At 41.0% G+C, this 20,473-nt stretch overlaps 1 protein-coding gene across 6 annotated transcripts in view; it reads right to left on the bottom strand.

Annotated features, from left to right (window-relative positions):
- Window positions 1–321: 321 nt before the first annotated feature.
- Window positions 322–20,473, bottom strand: part of FNIP2 (folliculin interacting protein 2) — a 121,302-nt gene continuing 101,150 nt past the window's right edge. For 3 of the 6 annotated variants that reach the window (XM_028519337.2, XM_028519334.2, XM_028519336.2), the window contains 3 exons: window positions 8,657–8,857; window positions 6,008–6,123; window positions 1,161–4,066 (listed from right to left, as the gene is read on the bottom strand). In XM_028519337.2, coding sequence (XP_028375138.1) covers window positions 3,988–4,066; window positions 6,008–6,123; window positions 8,657–8,857 — 396 coding nt within the window. In that variant the 3' untranslated portion in view covers window positions 1,161–3,987. Of the gene's footprint in view, window positions 4,067–6,007; window positions 6,124–8,656; window positions 8,858–20,473 lie in introns of those variants that run through there. The other 3 variants (XM_028519333.2, XM_036031956.1, XR_004904608.1) reach the window with 2 other exon arrangements.

Below are 20,473 nucleotides of genomic sequence, written 5' to 3' on the forward strand. Positions count from 1 at the left end.
CTAATTATAAACAGGGTTTTTTGTTTGGGTTTTTTTTTTTTTTTTTGTACTCACACGAATGTCCAGTACGGTATTTCAAAGTCACACAGGAGGCGGGACAATTCTTCGTTCCATGGGGTGTCCCACACATTACATTTCTGCCACCACCCGCAGCGTCCGACCCCCTTCACCCATCATTCTGCTAAATAAAAATGGCCCTACATTCCCAAACCCCCCTGTTGAAAATCACTGACATGTGAAATAAACTCATTTCAGCAGCATGAGTTAATGGAAGTGAGACCTCTAAGTTCTTAAGTCCTAAATTCAATGTACAAACAAATGTTCAAGATAAATTCAAAAGGTTTATTGCACCAAATGCCACAAAAAAATGGATCGAAATAAACATGAACAAGTTTTAAGAAAAATTTTCCATACATTGACATTGATAGCTATTTAAGTGATCAAAAAATATAAAGCCCTATCAATTTGTCTTCATGGAGCTTCCATTATAACAAATCCCAGAATTTTCTCCTTTTTTAAACACCACTTAAATTTGAACATATTGCAATCTTGCTTCCAGGGTATAGAGTTCACCAAATTTTGATGTTTAAAAATTAACATTCTGAGGGGGCTGCTTGATTTAGGCAGGTATTATAACAAAATGTTCCCTCCCCAAAGCACGACACTGAACAAATGGTTCACACTGCCCAGAGGAGCTGAGGGCTCGACTTAATGGTGAAGGTATGCATGAACTAAATACTTCCAAAAGTACAGGACAGTGGGTAAATCAGACACTTAAAAAATTTCGGGGTCACTTTATATTTTTTATTTTTATGTACAACCAACTCTAGTGAAGAGCCTAAAAAGCTACTGACTAAATTTTTATAAAATCTCAGGACCTAATTATAAGAGCCTAAACAACAGTTTAGTATCATTTAGCAAGCAAGAATTTTCCTCCCTCCAAAAAGTTAATTTTGAAAAATATGGTAAGTTTAAAAAGTTGTGATGTGTAAACGGAAGTTCCATGGGATGTGAAAAGATTATAGTTACTTTCATTAAAAAACAGCACACTTCAGAAAAATGGATTGAAGCCTGTACAAAAAGCTATTTAACACTGATAAAAATAAAATACTTTGGAGTTATGCACAAGTATGGAAGCTACATTTTCAATTTTCATTGTCACGTTTAAACGTACACAATTATCTTTACATTCATATCACTTGTCAATCTGTTAAAAATAAAACTGCAACATGCTAGGAAGAGGTCCATCACAGTAACATGTACACACTTCTGCTCTGTCATGCCTCACTAGCTGGCTTAAAGAAGCAAAATGCTACAAAAGTTACACTCAACAGGTAAGACTTAAAAGTTGAAGAAATCCTAAAGGTGGAATCCTGTCAACTGAGGTAGTTTTCTCAAAAAATTTTTAAGCATTTTTATTTGTTTCTTGAGGTGGGCATGGGAGAGCGTGGGATCCCTTTCTTGCCTCTTCGGCTAAGACAAAATTGAGCCCCTGGGTGGTGTGTGGTGTGTAAGTGGGTGTATCTCAACACAAGTCCGTGAGATTTCTCTTTTCGTCTCCACTTTTGGGAAGAGGTTGAATTTAAGACAGACAACACTTGGATGTAGTTTAAAGGAGGCCTGTGAAAGAGCAGCAGCATTCTTGGTCTGCTTTGGTGGGCAGGGGCTGTGAGGGTCGGTCCCCGCCGGGACCCTGAGCAACACTGAGCCGTCCCCACACGCGACCCACCTGCGGTTCCTAGCAGACGTTTTCCAAGAGAGAGTATTGGAACAGTAGATTAAAAGGCAAATTAAATCTTCACAGGCTTTGAGGTGGCTGGGCTAAATATTTTATGTATGAAGTTAAGAATCGGCCTTTTTTAAAGCTCAATTTTCCCCTATATGGGTCTAATTTTCAACATGCCGCATTAGAATGGAACTGATTTCATATCTAGTTATTTCCTATGAAACCCTGGAAGGCGGTGAATGAGGGAAAGTGCCCAAAACGTGTAAACAAGGAAAAGGGAACGGGGGAGGAGGGAATGCTTTAAACTTGTGCAGAGGGGAATGATATAGCATCAGCTATTACAACCTATTTACATGTAACAAAAGCAAATGACGAGCGAGCGAGCTGAGCCACAGGTGAGGTCCATGCTCTTTGTGCAGCGTAACGACAAGCAGAGATGTCGCAAAACTGGAGAACTTAGAACACTAAATTCGGATGTTAGGAAAAAAAAAAAAAAAAAAAAAGAAATGTCTAAGAAGAGTAGAAAGCTTCAACTTAACGAAAAAAAAAACATAAAACAAAAATGAAAGGCTGTGAGAGTTCTAATGCACCCGTCTACACTTCACATCATAAGAAGAGAGGAAGGAAGGCAGCGACTCTGACTTAGTCCTAAGAAACAATTCACCCACTTCTCTCCATCGGTACTGCTGCTACACTCTTTCGAACAAATAATTAACTTGCATTTGCAGAAGAAGAGACAAATGTATGTAGCTTGGTGTTTAGGATAGGATTTTGTCAAACAGAAAATCTGAAGTAATTTTAACCCCTGATAGGGAAGTTACTTCATATTCTTAGGTTCAAAGGACACATGGAAAGGACGGAAATTAATTTATAAAACAGTGAAAGAAAATTGAAGCCTGCTTATAATTAGCTGTACTCAAGATCATCAAGATGCTAACAATGTTTTGCTTTACCAGATTAGCTCTTGTCATTAATGATCGATTTTTTAAGTCTTTTTCTTTATCCTGGATGTCAGTACATCATCTGACACAGTCATAGTTCATGGTCAGTAAACTAAGTTTCTTTTATATTAACAGAATGTTAGGTGGTTTTTTTTTTTTAAAGTGAACTATGCTAACAAATAATTCCTCATTTTGGCAGGTTTGATACTATGGGTAAGTTAATTTCCGGAACAGTGTTTTGAAAACTATGTAGGAATTAGAAGGCACAGAGATGGTAATGTAAAAATTTAGACCAGGTATCAATTGTGTATAAGTGTTCAAACTAATTACTTTCATCAGTCATCCCGAACTGTTGTAGGTTGCATTTCCCACCAGGACAGCTGTGCCTTTTAAAATACAAATAGTCACTTACATTAACTATTACAGGAAGAAAGTGGCTTTGGCTGGAAGAATTTAGCAACAAATACGCTTGCATTTATAGAAATAACTTTGGTAAATGGCCTCTCTTAAAGAGGCTATGAAAGCTCTAAAATACAAGGTTAAACCTATGGTATCAGACAGTGTACTTTGCTGCTAACTCCATCTTGATGGGATTAGGATGCTACATTGATTCTTGGGTTTATTGCACCAACAATCCACCTCTAACCTACCTGTGGCTACATTTGAGACAAGGTAAACTCCGAGATGTGAAACAGTGGGTCCCTAAAGCACGCTTCCCAACAGTCAATTTTCTTTCATGCTTCATGTCAGACGGTCACTCCTGCAGCCACCAGAGCTGAAGGTGGCACAATGTGGCTTTCTTTACTTCACCTTTTGTAAAAAGCAAACTCTCACTTGGAATCTGAAAATCCTTTTTTCCGACTGTCTTCTTAGAACAGCAAAATAATGCTTTCTCCAGTGTGGAGAGCTCATGCTTAAGCCCTGAAACATTTCCTCCTGGAATGGCGTGTACACTGTTCGCCTTCTGCTCCAAAGTCACTTGTCATTCGGTCCGAACATACAAGGCAATCTGTACCGACAGCTTAGTGTTTAGTGTAGTGCTATGCTTCCTCCTACCAAGAAGGTCACTGTGCTGACTCCCAGGCAACCAAAGGCCTACAGTGTTCATGAAACACACACATGCCATCATGTCAAGTAAACCTAAGTTCCAATGAAGCATCCGCTTGACGGCAACAAAACAAAACGAAACAAAGAGGCGGAATGACTATTTCTGTTTGCTCTTCTTATGCTTTCGATGTCGCAAGAGCTTATTCCTTTCTCCTTCAGTTGAGAATCTGTGTTTTTTGTTTCTTCCAAGGAAGAACTGTCCTGAGCTTTAGCTTATAAGAGTATCTGAGCGACATAAGGAGAATGAGTACTGGCGATAGCTGTCAGCAGGGGCAGGTCGTTCGATTCGATCCTGGGTGTTGAAAAGGAAAAGACAATTACTTTACAGTAGCATGATTTTGCAGTGAAGTATTATTGCTGGGTACCAAGTTTGCTAGGTCATTGCTTAAAACCAGAGAAAAAGCCAGACAGGCAGAATGGCGATAAACCTGTCCATCTGACGTGAGCTCCCAACGGACCGGCCCAGAGGACAGGGCGAGGCAGGTGTGCTGAACATACGTCCGGACACAGAGCGGTCCTCCCATGGCCGGGGTCTCCAGTTTTAAATTCCTAACTTGCCTGTGTGCCCTGTGCAACCTTATCATGTTGTACTTCCATGTTTTCTCCACTATCTCTTCATTGCTCCAGTCGATATCCTGCATTTACCCTGATTCTGCACCTAAGTTACACTTACTCTTTGGAAAATAATGAAGGTGGTAATTTCTTCCAAAACCCCGGGGATTTGTTCAACAGGCTATACAACATAGATCCTCACTAAGCATCTGAGTGGCGACATTCTGAGAGCAAAGTGACACTAACAGATAGTGAATCAAAAGACATCGCATGTCAGACGGACACAACTGTGGCGGCCTCTCTTACAGCAGGGGCAGGTACAGCACTGTCACAGACCACATGCTGACAAACGTCCTGAAAAAACTAAGGACTGCTTCCATCTGCAAAATATGTCCTCACGTTTGCCTTAAATTCCACAAAAAATTAAAGAAAAAATGTAAAAAAGTAGCCGGCATTACCTCATGGAATTTTTATATGCTTTCTCCAGTAATGCTCCCTAGAGATGCAGTTTCAGTGGACAAGGGGCTCTCTGGCACCTCTGGTGCTGCTGGCCCTGACCCTGGGCATGACTCCACTAATAATGGACTGAGAGGGCCCAGAGATGAGAAGTGCACGTAAATCCCATGATCCGTCTAACAGTGCAGATGGTGGACACATGTCAGAATCAGGGGCCAGGTAAGAGTCCTAGAAATAAAGGCGCCCATCGGGCAATGGGAAACCTCATGCAGCAAGGTGCAAGTATGAGGCTAGTAAACCAAAACTAAGAACAAAACACAACAAAGAGACACTCCGTAAGTTAACTGCCAAAGCAAGTGCTTCTCAAAAGGGGAAAATACTTTAAAAATGAAATATGTAAGGAAATTCTACAAGAGGGAATGCTAGGAGCCAAACCACACAGTAAGTCCTACCCTGGGTGTGAAAGATGAAGAGTGTGACAAGAATGCAAAGGCCTGGGTCTTGATACTATGACGAGCAGACTTAATAGAAAATTTCAAAACGGATAATACACGTATAAAATTTTCTTGCCCAAATTGGGGGAATCGTCGTCATAGGTAGGGGGACAAGTCCCCATATCCACGATCTTTTTGTTAGTGTGCTGAAACATTTAGCAGAGTGAAGCAAGGCCAGGATTTCTTCTCTCGAGAAGTCATGACGAAGACCCTCAGGAAGCTGCCTGACACTGTTAGGAACACAAGCATGTCTCCTCTTCCGGGCTCATCGTCAAAGGGAGAGGAGCGCTGTCACCCAGCGAGCACGCCGGCCAGCCCCAAAGGCCCACAACACCCTTCCTGCCTCCCTCCCCCTACCCATGCAGAAGGGGAGCACAGGCTGCCGCTGCGTGTCTGACAGTGGGGGCCTTCCACAGCCTACTGAAATGACTAGGAATGGGCACACAGAGTGGGGTTGGATGTTTCACTTCCAAACATAAAATAACCCAGGGAGACTAACATAATGTACCACTAGCTTAAAGTTCCATGCTTATTCCCGGGCGTGATACTCCAGTATCAGATACAAAGAACACACTGTCCCCTGGGGAGCAGCAGAAGCACACGCCTCAGGGTCCCCAAGCACTGTGATGGTGTGCTGGGGCCAGCAGGTTTTAGGGGGCACAAGCCAAATGGGTACAGTGCTAGGGACAACCCCATCACATGGAGAAATGATGACACATCACAGAACTCACCCCAGTACGACACCTAATTCTTTCACATGGACTCGTGTGTGTCCACGAAGATATTCAGACAGCATCTTACTTTTAAGGTACATCTCCTGTAGTCTGTCTTCAAGATGCATGATACACTGCGAAGCCAAGGACATCCATAGTGAGGGCAGGAACACAAGCCTCTGCTGGTATTCTAGCAGCTAGGGTTCTCTTGGTTCACTTCCAAGTTCACAATTGTAACCAAATACACTTAAAAATACACTTAAAATACACTTTCAAATACACTTAAAAATTACAAGCCATCTCAAACCCTATCACTAGTAGTATAAGAATAGGCTTTTGTAGACAAAGTTTATCTTTTCCAGTGACTATTAAGATTTTCATATATATCTTCTAGTCTTTTCAAAAAAACATGTTTTTTTATATAACTGAAATCATTCTATAAGCGCAATTATTTCCTGCTTTTAAAAAACTTTATAATAATCCTTTCCTCATGTTAGTAAAAATTCTTTATCAGTGTAATTTTATGGCCAAATGACTTTTGAGACTGTGATTTACCATTATTTTATTAACCACATAGCAATTCGCAATTTTTGTTATTATAAATGATTCTGTAAAGGATATCTCTGTTGTTGTTGTTTTCTACATATCACATTATTCTGGCACAACACATTCCCAGAAGTAGAATGACTGGAACAAAGTTATTCTGAAGTTCTTTTTTTTCCTCTCTGTCTCTCAAGACTGTACTTTAACTAGGTCTTCAGTAACAATAAATACAGGACAATTAGTTTCAGGACATCGCTACCCTTGGAATCGTGTCCAACTTCATTTTTTAGAGAACAGCCACCATCTGTGCCTTTCACCAGAGGCAAGAGCTTTTGCATTTGGCAGGCGGAGCTGTCCAAGCATCTTCAGTAAGACACCTGATGGCTCTGGCGAGGGTAATGCTATCATACATCATTTTCTTCTAGACCATTACGCCTGCTATTTTCAAGGTAAAAAAGATTAACAGACGCATTTGAGAATGTTGATCTTGACCATCTGGGCTGATCAGTGACATGGAAAAATTATCCATTAGACATGTAATCTTTTCAGTTTTTTACTGGCTTAAAATTTCAAATGCCTGGTGTTGGGTAGATGAAACACAACTGGGAAGTGACTCAGTGTGATAATCACAGCAAGGAGGAGTTCAGCAATCCTCGTGAAATGTTCTCCCAAATAAACAGAGTTTAGTGGTGAAAGGGTCTCTCTCCTGTTAAGTTTCAGTTCCTTATGGTATAAATATAAACTTTTTAATAAGAGTGTTATAAAATTTTAAAAAGAACATTCACATTACATTGACTCCTTTGTTTTAAAATAGTTGATGTGCAGTGTTTTCACAGTTTGACAGTTGCAATGTCAAAGAGAACACTGGCCTATATGCAATGTACACTATTCTTGAAATCAAAGTGTTTAGCATTGTTTTTTAAAAGGCTTGATTATTTAATAGAACTGTGAGTCTTCCTTCTCCTTTCTGGCAACTTAATCCTGAGATGAATTTCTTTGATTTTTAACTTCTGAAACTTTAAATAGCTACTATTTAAAGCTCTCCTTTCATACTGAAAGCTCTAACAGGCATTTAATCACATGTTTCATTCAAATGATTTTTATAGCGAATTTTTAAACTGCAGATGAAATTTCCTCCGATCTTAGTTTCACAAGGTTAAGTCATTCATATTATTAAGTGGTTAAACATATTTCTATCTGAATGAAGTAAAAAAGAATTAGCGACAATAATTTATTGCTTGGAAAACTAAGATGTCAGAAGTAATAACAGCTATATATCAGAGAATAAAATATAAAGTTTGGTGAATACCTGTAACAGTAAAAAACTAAAAACTCTAATGTATCTTCTTCCTTCCCTTACAGAAAAGGAGATTTACATCTCAACATCGGAAAAATGTAACTTGCTACTAGAAAGAAAATCTGCCTTCAAATGTAGAAGACAAGTTAGGTTGTGGGAACTCATAGTTAATTCTCATTTTACTCCAGAGAGAGATATTGTGTAGGAGTGAGCTTTAGTTTAAAGCCCAAGTAAAGATTTCAGTGAAAAAGCGTTGTCAGTTTTTACATCAATATTTACTGATGAAACTAGTATTAATCATACGAATAGTAGCTGCTTTCCTCAGTGTTTGTAACACGAACACCATCCTAAGAACTTTATGTAAATTATCTGATTTTTGTAATGAGTTAGGGTCTATTATTTCCCCAGCTTCACAGATAATTGAGACTTTGAGAAGTCACACAGCTGAGCTTGGTCTGAACTTGAGGCTTTAATACCCAGGTGGTGGCCACTACCGTATACTGGCTGTTTTAAACTGTTTGACAGTTTAAAAAGCAATACCTTAGCCCTAATTTTCAGAGCATTCTCACAACATGCTTGTTGAACAGGTCTTATCTTCATCTTACAAACGAGAAGGCTGAGGTTCAGAGACACCTGGGCTTCTCCCCCATCACACAACCAATTGGCTAAGCTAGACTTTAACCCAGTTATGTTCACCGGTCTCCTTGTCATGCCACACTGCGACTACTTAGATGACAGAGAGATGTATCTCAAAGCACCTTCTTCAAAGTATAGTTAATAGTGTTTTCTAACTACATTTCTTTGGTGACATGAGAACAAATACTTACAAAATCAGCAGGGAGGTGGAGCTTGTAAAGCTGTAAAATGGACTGAAGTAAACTGGACACCTGACTAGAGACCAAGACGTCCTGGCCTAGCTTCGTGCTGTCCATCACTTTCCTCTGGCTCGTGGCCACCTGGACACTCCACTTATCCGTGTCTGCGATAATACAGACGGCTTCGGCTATCGGCTCATCAAGCACTGGGTGCTGGAAGAGAAACACACTGGGTCAAGTTTTTGCAACACTCCATAAAACGTCCAGAAGGTTTCCGTTGAGCATTAGACTCTCAGTTCAGAAGTTGATGGTAAGAGCTACAGAAAACTAGAGCTCTGCAGGGACTAAGATAGGCGTGCCACTAAATCATTTAAAACTTAATTTGATAAAAATTGCATTTAATCAATTTTCTTACACCCAGGAGGTACACTACAAATGTTAAAAGTTGACAGATTAGTAAAAAAATCCATGCCCTCCCTATATTCCAGGATATTAAGATTCACTTCCTTTTGAAAGACTGCACTCTCCTTTTGAGACAGAGAATACAGAAGCAGGTGGCAGATTCTACTGCCATTTCTGCAATAAGAAGGTTTGGCAGGGTAAATTAATATTCCCTTAAAAGCACAGCTTTAATCACTAGGCAATGTTTACTTAGCAACTGTGTGCTCCATGCATAAATTGACTCTGACAACCAACTAAAATCAAGTTGGGGTATGAGTTTACTTATCCAGAAAGTTCAAAAGGAAAAAGTATGGCTACTAATGAACATACTTGACACCCAAAACCCTCCCTCACTGGGCAGTGAGGGACAGAGCAGGTTAACTAGTAAACGGTGCCACAGGGCCAATGGTGAACACTGAGTCAGTCAAGGAAGAGGGCCTTATGGAAGGATCAAGTGCTCAAAAATTAATGAATGTATAACTAACTGCTTCATCACCAACACCTCTGACATACATGTATCCACATGTGTACAAATCAACATTACAATAGGACTGTCCTTCTAGGGCTCAAACTAAGAGAGAGAAAGAAGGGGCGGGGTAAGGCGGGCATATGGAGGGCCTGAAAAAGATATACTTCATGGCTGACATGCATGAACACACACTTCTAACTCTCATTTACTGAAGGAAAACTAGTCCCGGCCTCCTGCTGCCATTCGATCACTTCCACTGCCCTGTGGCGGCCACCTGCTACTTTTGGCTACTCAGAATAACCTTCAATAAGTTCATCCTAATTCCCTCTTGGATAAGACCTGGAGGACAAGGTGCCGCGGTAACAGGACCCAAGAGAGGCCAGTTAGATGCGCCTTCCCCATGGTTTCCCCGTGGTCAGGGGCACAGGAGGCTGGGAAGGTTGGCCTCACCTTTTTCCTGCCCCGACAGCAACTACTACAAACACCTCAGGGAAGTCTTGGTTCCTGGACTTCCAGATTCGTCTTGTTTCCTGTCTATTCCCAGACTAGTTCCTTGGCCTTCTTATCAATTCCCTAATATCCTTCCAACACAGTTCCTTCTGCTTAAGTTAATGAGAGTTGGTTTCCTCTGCTAATGACAAAAAACCCAAGCAAATACACAATACTGCCTCAGACAGTGATTACCTGAGATTTTTAAGACTTAACATTAGTAGTGGAAAGACTGCGAACAGAAACCCAAAATGTGTGCTGTCACACTGTAATTTTAACAGCTGGTCTGGCTCCCTCGTCCTGGGCTTTTTCATTAAAAGGAAAGTCTGTCCAGCTTTGTGGAAGGATGATTGGTGGGCTGGGCGAAAACTCTGTTGGAGCCAAGCCTTTCTCCTAGCCTATCTCTTTTGTTGTTGTTGTTTGTTTGTTTATTCATTTATTTATTCAAGCAAACTTTTAATTAATTCATTCATTCATTTACTAGTTTGTTTGGTTGGTTGGTTGGTTGGTTGTTGTTGAAGTACAATCTCCTAGCCTGTCTTCATGAGGGAAACTTTCAGGGTTACGGTATTTTCTTACTGCAAGAACAGCCAATCAGGCAATGTTCAATGGTCCAACATGTATTTAAGCATGTGTTCAAATAATCTTAAACATCAGACAATTTGACAAAGCAAGACTCTTGAATTAACAAAGCTGTTTCCCAAGGATGGTTCTCATGTCCTAGACTGGTTACGCAAACCGTACAAAGGTTTCCTCACACACATGATGACGCTGTATTTCCACGCTCACCCAAAGGTTTTTGTGACCACTCACCCCTCCCTTCTGACACACACACGTACACATTCTCCAAAACAGAAAGCTCAAGTCAGGGCCTTGGTGACTTCCCTTTACAAATTCCTGAAGGTTCTTGCTCAATCAGTGTGTCATGAATTCATAGTAAGACGTCTTACCATTAATGTACCTAGTCTTTAAGAACACAGAAAACAGAAATATCAAAATTAAAGCCCTGGCTGGTGTAGCTCAGTGGATTGAGCGTGGGCTGGGAACCAAGGCATCACAGGTTCGATTCCCAGTCGGGGCACATGCTTGGGTTGCAGGCCATGGCCCCCAGCAACTGCACATTGATGTTTCTCTCTTTCTTTCTCCCTCCCTTCCCTCTCTAAAAATAAATAAATAAAATCTTTAAAAAAAAGAAATTAAAAAGATTTGTATTTTGAGCTCACCCCTTTAATGTTTTGCATTTATCAGAAATTCACTGTGTACTGAGTACAGCACAGAACAGATCTATACTATGAACCTTTCCTTCAACACACATATTCTGAGAATATATATAATCATTGCTGACCATATGCCAAAATATATACAATGAGTTGAATGTATGCCACTCACCTTTCACCCAGATTTCAATCACCTGCCTCTGTCAGCATGTGATACTTAGTATGACCCAGGTAGGCCAATTAGATGCTCCTTCCCCACTCTTTCCTGTGAGCAAGGGGACAGGAGACTGAGAATGTCTGGTGTAAAACTTGGCTTTTTTAATGGATTAATATTTGCAGTAGACATTTGGGCCCAGATTCTAATTCAAATTGTTTCCCTAAGTGACCCCCCACCACAGGGAAGGAAAGTGTGTGTCGCTCTAAGGAAAGCATACAGACTGTAACTTGGAGAACACTGCCAATGCCACCAACACAAAGAGCTTCGCGTTAAGCGCCAAACTGCCAGAACAGGAGCAACAAGGCTCCTTGGGGAAGAGATGGATGGAAGAGTCTCCAAGCACGAGTTACTTCAGAAGGTTGTAGATTTATACACAGTAACAAAAGGAGATGGAGAAATTGTCTGTTATTTTAAAAGGAGGAACTAAATGGGCAAGTGTCAATAAATCAAATGTGAAAAATGGGCACAAGTCAATTTTAATCACCAGAGTAAAGAGGCAGAATCTCAAGTGGAACCCTGATGAAAGAAGAAAGATGAATGGATCCAAGGGTTGGGACAAACAGTATTCTTAGCCCCTGTCGCAAAACCTAGAATTGGAAAAATGTTACTAAATTAATATAAAACAGGTTGAGCACAAGCACATGACGGGGTTAACGAGCATCCTACATTCCCTAACATGATAATGTATGGCTGACTTTTTTTTTGGTGTACCCCCTTCCAGTTTTTGAAATACATTTCATTGATTATGCTATTACAGTTGTCTCAATTTTTACCCCTTTGCTCCCATCCACCTGGTACCCCATTCCCTCCAGCAATCTCCCCTTAATTTGGTGGACATGGTGGATTTGGTAAACTAATGTCCATGGGTTGTGCATATAAGTTCTTTGGCTTCTCCTTTTCCTATACTATTCTTAACCTCCCCCTGTCTGTTTTGTGCTTACCATTTATGCTCTTATTCCCTTTACCTTTTCCCTCATTCTTCCCCTCCCCTCTCGCAATAATAACCCTCCAAACGATCTCAATATCTATGATTCCATTTCTCCTCTGCTTGTTTGCTTAGTTTGTTTTTAGATTCAGTTGTTGATAGTTGTGAATTTACTGCCATTTTAATGTTCATAGTTTTGATCTTCATTTTCTTAAATAAGTCCCTTTAATATTTCATATACCAATGGCTTGGTGATGATGAACTCCTTTAGCTTTACCTTGTCTAGGAAGCACTTTATCTGTACTTTGATTCTAATTGATAGCCTTTCTGGATAGAGTAATCTAGGTTGCAGGTCCTTGCTTTTTTCATCAGTTTGAATACTTCTTGCCAGTCTCTTCTAGTCTGCAAAGGTTCTTTTGAGAAATCAGCTGCCAATCTTATGGACTTTATAGGTAACTCTACTTTTTTCTTGCTGCTTTTAAGATTCTCTCTTCATCTTTAACCTTTGACATTTTAATTATGATGTGTCTTGGTGTGGTCCCCTTGGTGTCCATCTTGTTTGGGATTCTCTGTGCTTCCTGGACTTGTATGTTTATTTTCTCCACCAAATTAGGGAAGTTTTCTTTTATTATTTTCTCAAATACGTTTTCAATTTCTTGCTCTTTCTCTTCTCCTTCTAATACCTCAAGGCTTTGAATGTTGGTATATTTGAAGTTGTCCCAGAGGCTCCTTAGCCTATCCTCATGTTTTGGGATTCTTTTTTCTTGCTCTTCTGATTGAATGGTTTTTTCTTCCTTATATTGCAAATGATTGATTTGATTCTCGGCTTCATCTACTCCACTGCTGGTTCCCTGTAAATTTTTCTTTATTTCACTTAGTGTAACCTTCATTTCTGCCTGGGTCTTTTTTTATGCTGTTGAAGGAGCTGATGAATTCCTTGAGCATCCTAATAACCAGTGTTTTGAACTCTGCATCTGATAGGTTGCTTATCTCCATTTTGTTTAGTTGTTTTTCTGGAGTTTCGTTCTGTTCTTTCATTTGGGCCATATTCCTTTGTCTCCTCATTTTGGCAGCCTTTCTGTATGTTTCTGTGTATTAGGTAGAGCTGCTTTGATTCCCTGTCTTAGTAGCATGGCCTATTGTAGAAAAGCACATCTGTAAATTGGGTGGGAAGGAGCCTTAGATTATCTAAGATAGTTTAAATCTCAGATATGGTGTCACCACTCTGTGGCTTTGTGTGGGGGAGGGCTCAGAAAGGGCACAAAGCTGCTGCCTGGCCTCTGCAGTTTTGTCTAGGAGGAAACTGTCCCCCAGCACTTGCCCTGATGCCAGACACTTCAGTTTCTCCCTGTATGCCACTGGTGCCCTACCAGCTGCTGCCTCGGTGCTGGAGCCCAGAGGGAGTGAGTCTGTGAGTCTGTGTAAGTCTTAAGTCCATTGTGGGCCCTTTAAGAGGAAACACCTGAGACTCCTGCAGTTTCTTCTGCCACTCCAACACCCACTGGTTTTCACAGCTAGAAGCTATAGGGACTTATCCTCCTGACATTGGAACCCTAGGCTGGGTGGACTTGTGTGGGGCTGGGATCCCTCACTTCCTGACTCATCTGCCACACATGGATATGGGACTGCCTGTTCTGCACCTCTTCCCCTCCTACCCGTCTGGATAACGTGACTTCTTTAATTCCTTGGTTGGGAGACTTCCATATAGCTCAATTTTCTGATGATTCTGGGTGACAGTTGTTTTGTAGTTTAGTTGTAACTTTTCCTGTGGTTATGTGAGGAGGTGAGCCATGTTTACCGGCACCTCCATCTTGACTGGAAGTTCCTGGCTGTCTTTTATGTTTGCAGACTCAAGGAAAGAAAAGAACCAGCAAAATATCTTTAGAAGAGTGCCTTAGAAATATTCAAAGAAGTACACATTCTCAGGCTACTAAATAACTAACACACAATTCCCTGAACACAGCCACAGGGCAACCCAATTGCTTCCATATAACTACATCATTCAGCAGCTACTTAGTATTTACTAAAAAATAAACACTAGTTAAAGGCAGATAGAAATAGAGGGAAATGCAAATAGTCAAGAAAAAAGAAATGAATGCTGGAGAGAGATAAAAATATCAGCAGCAGCTATTTTAGTTACATTTAAGGGGCACCAGGGTGACTGGCTGCCCATACCTAACCTGGTCTAAACTTTCGCTGGGTCACACAGTTACGGCTTAAATTCCAGTGATTTTGGAAATTTCTGACATAATACCTTTCCAAAGGAAACACAACCCCACTACAGAGCTTTTTAGTCAATCTCTGAGCTTTTAGAGCAGCGATTTTCAACCTTTTTCATGGCACACATAAAGCAATTACTAAAATTCTGTGGCATGCCAAAAATATATTTTTTACCAATCTGACAAAAAATGGTGTAATTTTGATTCATTCACAATGGACAGCTATTATTATGTTAGCTCTTGTCATTTTTTTTTAATTTGATAATCTAAGGGAAAAAGAGCTCAGTGCCCCTGACTAAACAGTCAAGTATTGCATGTTTTAAAAATCCCTGTGGCACACTGGTTAAAAAATCACTGTTTTAGAATTTAAAGAACTCTAAGATCCAGAAGCCCATGTTTGGATTTATCACAGAAACACACACCCACACACACCCTATGCCCTGGTATTCAAAGGAAAATTCCTCTTAGGAAGGCTCTACTTTTAAGGCATACGGAGAACCACAATAAACAAAGAAACACCGAATTATATGTAGCATACTTTTTAATACTAACTTTTTCATATTAGCCACATCTTAATTGTATAAGCAATTACTAATGAAATCTGTTAATGCTACTTTTTTGTAGTCCACTATTTTGTCACATTCAGGTGCAATACTTCTCAGCAATAACACACAGAGAGCCGTACTTTTAAGAAATTAAATACATTAAGAAGTGCAATAAAACATAAGACATAAACAGATTCAAACATCTGTTAAATGCCTGACTCAACCATCTGCTATTCTTAAGGCTCAGAGTTTGGGCAAGGGGACCAGAGAAAAAGGAGGCAGGTAAGGCCTGGCTGCATCCCATCATTGCCACATGAACCGAAGGAGTCTGGCCTCCCATGGATCGCATGAAAAAGGAGACACAATATAAATAACTATCAGCTTGGCAAGTAGGATTGCTTATATTAAACACCTGCCTGTTTTGTTTTTTTTTAAATAAAGGAGGGCTTTGTTATTTTGACTAAGTATCATCTGAAGAACAAAAACGCTCACGCCATTTATTCGCCCTTTTAAAAATTCTCTTTCCAACCATATTGTCTCACATTATACCGGACCTCTGACAGTTGAGTTTTGAATAAAAATCCAAAGAAAAATATTAATATTATAAAGTCATTTCCACTTAAAATGCTTATTTAGTTGAAAACTCTATAAACTTTATAGATGCATATATCAATTTTCCTTTTTTCTCTCAAGCTGAAGAGAAACAATTTTAAAGTAAGTTTCTTGCCCTCAGAGTTCGTTCAATTCTCTCATCAGAATGAGTCTGCAGTGTGTGTCTACTTCCTCCACAATCTGAAACTTCCAAGAGTGCTGCCATATCACTGCCCTCCCGAGTGCCCACGGCGCACGCACTGAACACCTGTCTGTCACCCAGGCAGCACCTCGGAGCTACCAGCCTCCACGGCCCCTAATGCCTTCCTGTCTCCTCTTCCAGACCACTGCCTGCGGTTTCCACACCTCCCTCAGGAGAACACCAGAGATCAGTAAGGAGCTGTAGGCGATTGTTGGGGCGGATGGCCAATCTCCATGGGGAAATGAAGTAGAGACAACATGCCATTATCGTTTTTCTGCCTTGCTCTACTCGAACAGAGTTAGAAACAATCATTTATTTAGCTCTACCATGTCAATATCTAACTTTGCTAAACTACTTTCCTGTTAAGATTGCTCAAGATAAAATAACAAACAAAATGCTTTGTGTTGTAGATCTTTAAAGGCATCTCAAATATTCTTTGGCTTGTAGAATGAACAGAATAAGTCTGGTTAGTTCATAGCCACAAAGGATTTGTGGGTCTGTATCCTGGGAGTGCTGGATACTGAGGACATTCCAACTTCAAGGTTCTAGTTCAGACTTTGGAGTACACAAGATATGCTGCTTAGACTGACGCACACCTGAGCTCTGCTGACTTAAACTTCCAGGGAAAGAAATGCCCACAAGGCTTGGGTAATTGGAAGAGCTGTGTGGTTCTGACATTTCAACAAAAGGCCAGGGTAACGGCGAAGGCTCTAAGTCGGACAGGACTGGGCTTGCATGCTGTCTGTCACTTACTGGCTGTGGGACTTGAGCAACTCAGTCTGGGCCTCAGTTTCTGCATCTGTGTAAGGTGACACTTCTTGGTTTAACTCACAGAGGCTTTCTAGGAGACAATGTGGGTGGAACACGTAGCACAGTGCCTAACACGTGTCAGGTACATTTCATAAGCTTTCTTACACTTCCTCCTCTCTTTGTTAATCATGTCCACTAAATTCTCAAACTTCCTAAAATACCACATTACCATTCCCTTTACCAACTCAAAAACCTACTACAGCACATACCACCCAAACACTTCAGTTCAAACATTTCTTTGACCATAAGAGCCCACCTGGGCCCCCTGGGCCCACCTGTGCCTACACGCATTTACCGCCCAGGGCCTCGAAGAAAACCCCTTCCCTGGGCAGGGAGGACTCCTGCCTCCGACCTCAGGCTGCGCCCAGAACGTCCTCCAGGCTACCTTTTAAATTCCACTCCTTCAAGGACCCAGCCTGGGTCCTCTCTCCAAACCCTCACCCACCCCCTACCTTCACTGCTCGCTCTTTGATTGCTGAAAGTGTCTACATTTTGGTATTTAATCACACTGCTTTAACTTGTTCTTGATTTTACATCTGTCTACTCAGCGATTTCATACGTAACTAAAGGAGAGAAATCATATTTTGTTTTTCTTCTTTAGCCTCTGAATAGAGCCTAACAAATTGCCAGGCATGTGCTAAATGTCTGATACATGCCAGCTCCATTGAACAATTCTCTACTCAGATTTATTTTTCGAGTCAACCCAGTTCTATCAGGTTATCTGCACAATTATTAATGTATTTATTTTCCATGTACTACATTTAAATGACTAAGATTTCACGTGATCACCTATTTTAACCTAAGGGTCAGAAAACACCATTCTCACATGAATGCTTCCTATAACCATTTATTAATTCACCCCACTTTCCTCCTGTGGGACGGCCAGGAACACTGTCCCACTCTACAGACAGGAACGCAGAGGACCAAACATATGAGCTTGTTAAGTATCTCAGCACATCAGAAATAGAATGTAGGAACTCATTCAAGCGTTTCCAGCTTTTAGCCGGATGAGTCTGCCAAGCCCCCTACTTTGAATCCTAAAGCCTTGTCGTGGTGGGAATCCCTCAGAAGATCAGAGTGCGAGAAGTGTGAATAACGGTCTCCATGTCAATAGGGGAAAACACAGCTGAATCTACAATGACTTGCCAAGAAATGTCCCCCTCTTTCCGCCGCCGGCATTGCTCAATAACATAGTCTAAACTAACCCTTTATTAATCCTCAGAGGTGTCCAGCCCACAGGTGTATTACAGACCACAGGTGTGCAGACAGGCGTCTGCACTCGTAACTAGCTCTACAGTCTGTGCACCAGTTATGACAACAGTGCAGAGTTACTAGTAGGGACCAGCCCTTGGACAGCTCTTTCAAACACCAAGTGCACAGGTGATTTCGGATTCAGTTAATTGGACATACTTCCCTTTATCTTCTATTTTTCTCTGAAATATTCTAGATAAAAAACCATTAAGATTTTTGGTGTCATTTGAGTATCAATTTGTTATTCATTGTATATAAGGTAATACTGGTAAGTTGAACATCTCATTCTAGCCTCCATCTCTCTTACTTGCTTTTCCATATTTTTTGTGCATTTTTTTCCCATTTTAGTTCCATTCAAAGATATGATTTCATGTGTGGCCTCCATCTCCCAAACTCTAATATTTGCCCTGGCTGTATTTCATCTGCTCTGCTCTTTAACCCATCCTTTGAGATTTACTTTCAATCACCACATTTTTCAATTTTAGAAGTTCTTTTTTAGTTCTTTTACAAATCAAAGATCATTTCCCAATTCCTTCTCTTTTTATGTGTTCCAATTCCCTTTTTTATGTTCTAATTCATTCTTTTTATCACTGTAACCATTTTAAACATAGTTACTGAACAGTTCTTTCGGATTGTTCTGGGAGGGTTAATTCTCCTGGTTGTGTTTGCTCACTCTCCCGTATCCTAGTTTCCTCCTATGTGGTCTGTAATTTCTGAACATGAGCCCATCTTATTGGGAGTTCTTTGTTTTGTTTTATGTGCTATCTGTATTTCTTGGAAACAGGTTCGGTGTCAGTCACTAAAGGCTTAAGAGTTGTAATAAAGTGGAGAAGAAGAGAAAATCAATCACTTTGGACTGCGGCACATCGCTGAGGGACTCTGGTAAATATGTCAGGCTGGGGACGCTGGGACGCCCGGAGTCATCATGAAGATACAGGGACGGAGGGCAGAGGAAAAGAGTCCAATGAGGTGGCCTGAGGAGGGCAGGTGCAAAAAGGAAGCATCTGACCTTGGCTGCGGTCACCAGGCTCACTGAACTGACACCCAAGTTCAGCCTGTGGTCTTGAGGCACAATGGGCCACCTTGGGGACGGCTTAACTGTCAGGTGGTCACTTGCTGAGGAGAGAAACAGCTTCAAGTCCAGGGAAGACGCTCAAGGGAAAACAGGTCCTGAGGCTCTGGGGGTGTGCATGACTTCAAAATAAAATGTGCGAAGGCTGGTGGCTTTTTTTTTAAGGGAATGGCACAGATGTCCAAATATTTTGTATACAGTGCAAAAATCTGGGAAAATGTCAGGATTAGCAATGTGTCTAATATTTACAAAATGCAAGAGAAATGAAGCCAAAAGGGCCTATAACAAAGCTTTTATTATCCTTTGGGTAAAGAAAATGAATACAAAAAGCTACAGGCATCACGTCTAAACACATTATCCCTTTATTTTACTTCAGAAGAAACACTAATCGTTACAGCTTTATCTGTAGTGATAAGCACACATTCTTTGGGAAACAGTCTCATCACTTCCTGTGTGCCAGGCACCAGGTGAGGTGCTGGGGATGTGAAAGAAACTAAGGTCCACTCCTCTGTTTTCAGGCGCCTGCAGCCCCAGGGGGACACAGAACACAGGTGCAGGGCAATGTGCCTGAAGGTGAGAGAGTAGCTGAGGTCTACCCTGGGGTCCTAGAATGGCTTCAAAGAGGCAACATTTGAACCAGGTCTTCAAAAATAAATAGAAATGTGTTCAACAGCACCTTAGGCAAATGGAGAAAGTGTGCACAAGTGGAAAGGTGGACCATACAGGATGGCAGACAGTGAGACTGGAGCACAAAGGGAGATGTAGTAGGGGTGTGTGTGTGTGTGTGTGTGTGTGTGTATTTGGAGGGTGTAAAAGGGACCATTCCAACCAAACAGTTTTTTACTCTCTAAAAAAGGGGAAACTACTAGAACAGAAGAGTAAATGATGGTTATCCACGGGTTAGAAAGAGCCCTCTTGTGGTGCTACACAAGATGTTCGGAAGGGAGAAAACTGGCACAGGGATTACTAGCTGGGAAGGTTAAGGGGAAAATAAGATGGCAGTCACAATGAGAAAGGGAGGGAATCACGAATTCAGGCCAGAGCTGGCCATCCTCAGAGATCATTATTTTTTTCAAACATTTTAAAATCACAATCCACAACAAGAAATACATTTTAACATTGTAGCCCAGTGTGTATGCTTACATGTGTGAGCATACACGAACATGTGTGTCCATGAATACGTGTGTAGAAATATATATAAATGTATACACACACACACACACACACACACGCTCACGCACACCTACTCCCCAAAGACGTCACTAAACAGTAAGCGCTACAGGCCCAAGGCATCGTCAGGCCCATTATCCAGCACAGGGCCAGGAAAGCAACAAGAGGTGCTCCGAGACACCAGATCTGTCCTACTTGGACGTTTCCTTTG

This window comes from Phyllostomus discolor, chromosome 8, assembly GCF_004126475.2.
Source record: "Phyllostomus discolor isolate MPI-MPIP mPhyDis1 chromosome 8, mPhyDis1.pri.v3, whole genome shotgun sequence".
NCBI lineage: Eukaryota > Metazoa > Chordata > Mammalia > Chiroptera > Phyllostomidae > Phyllostomus > Phyllostomus discolor.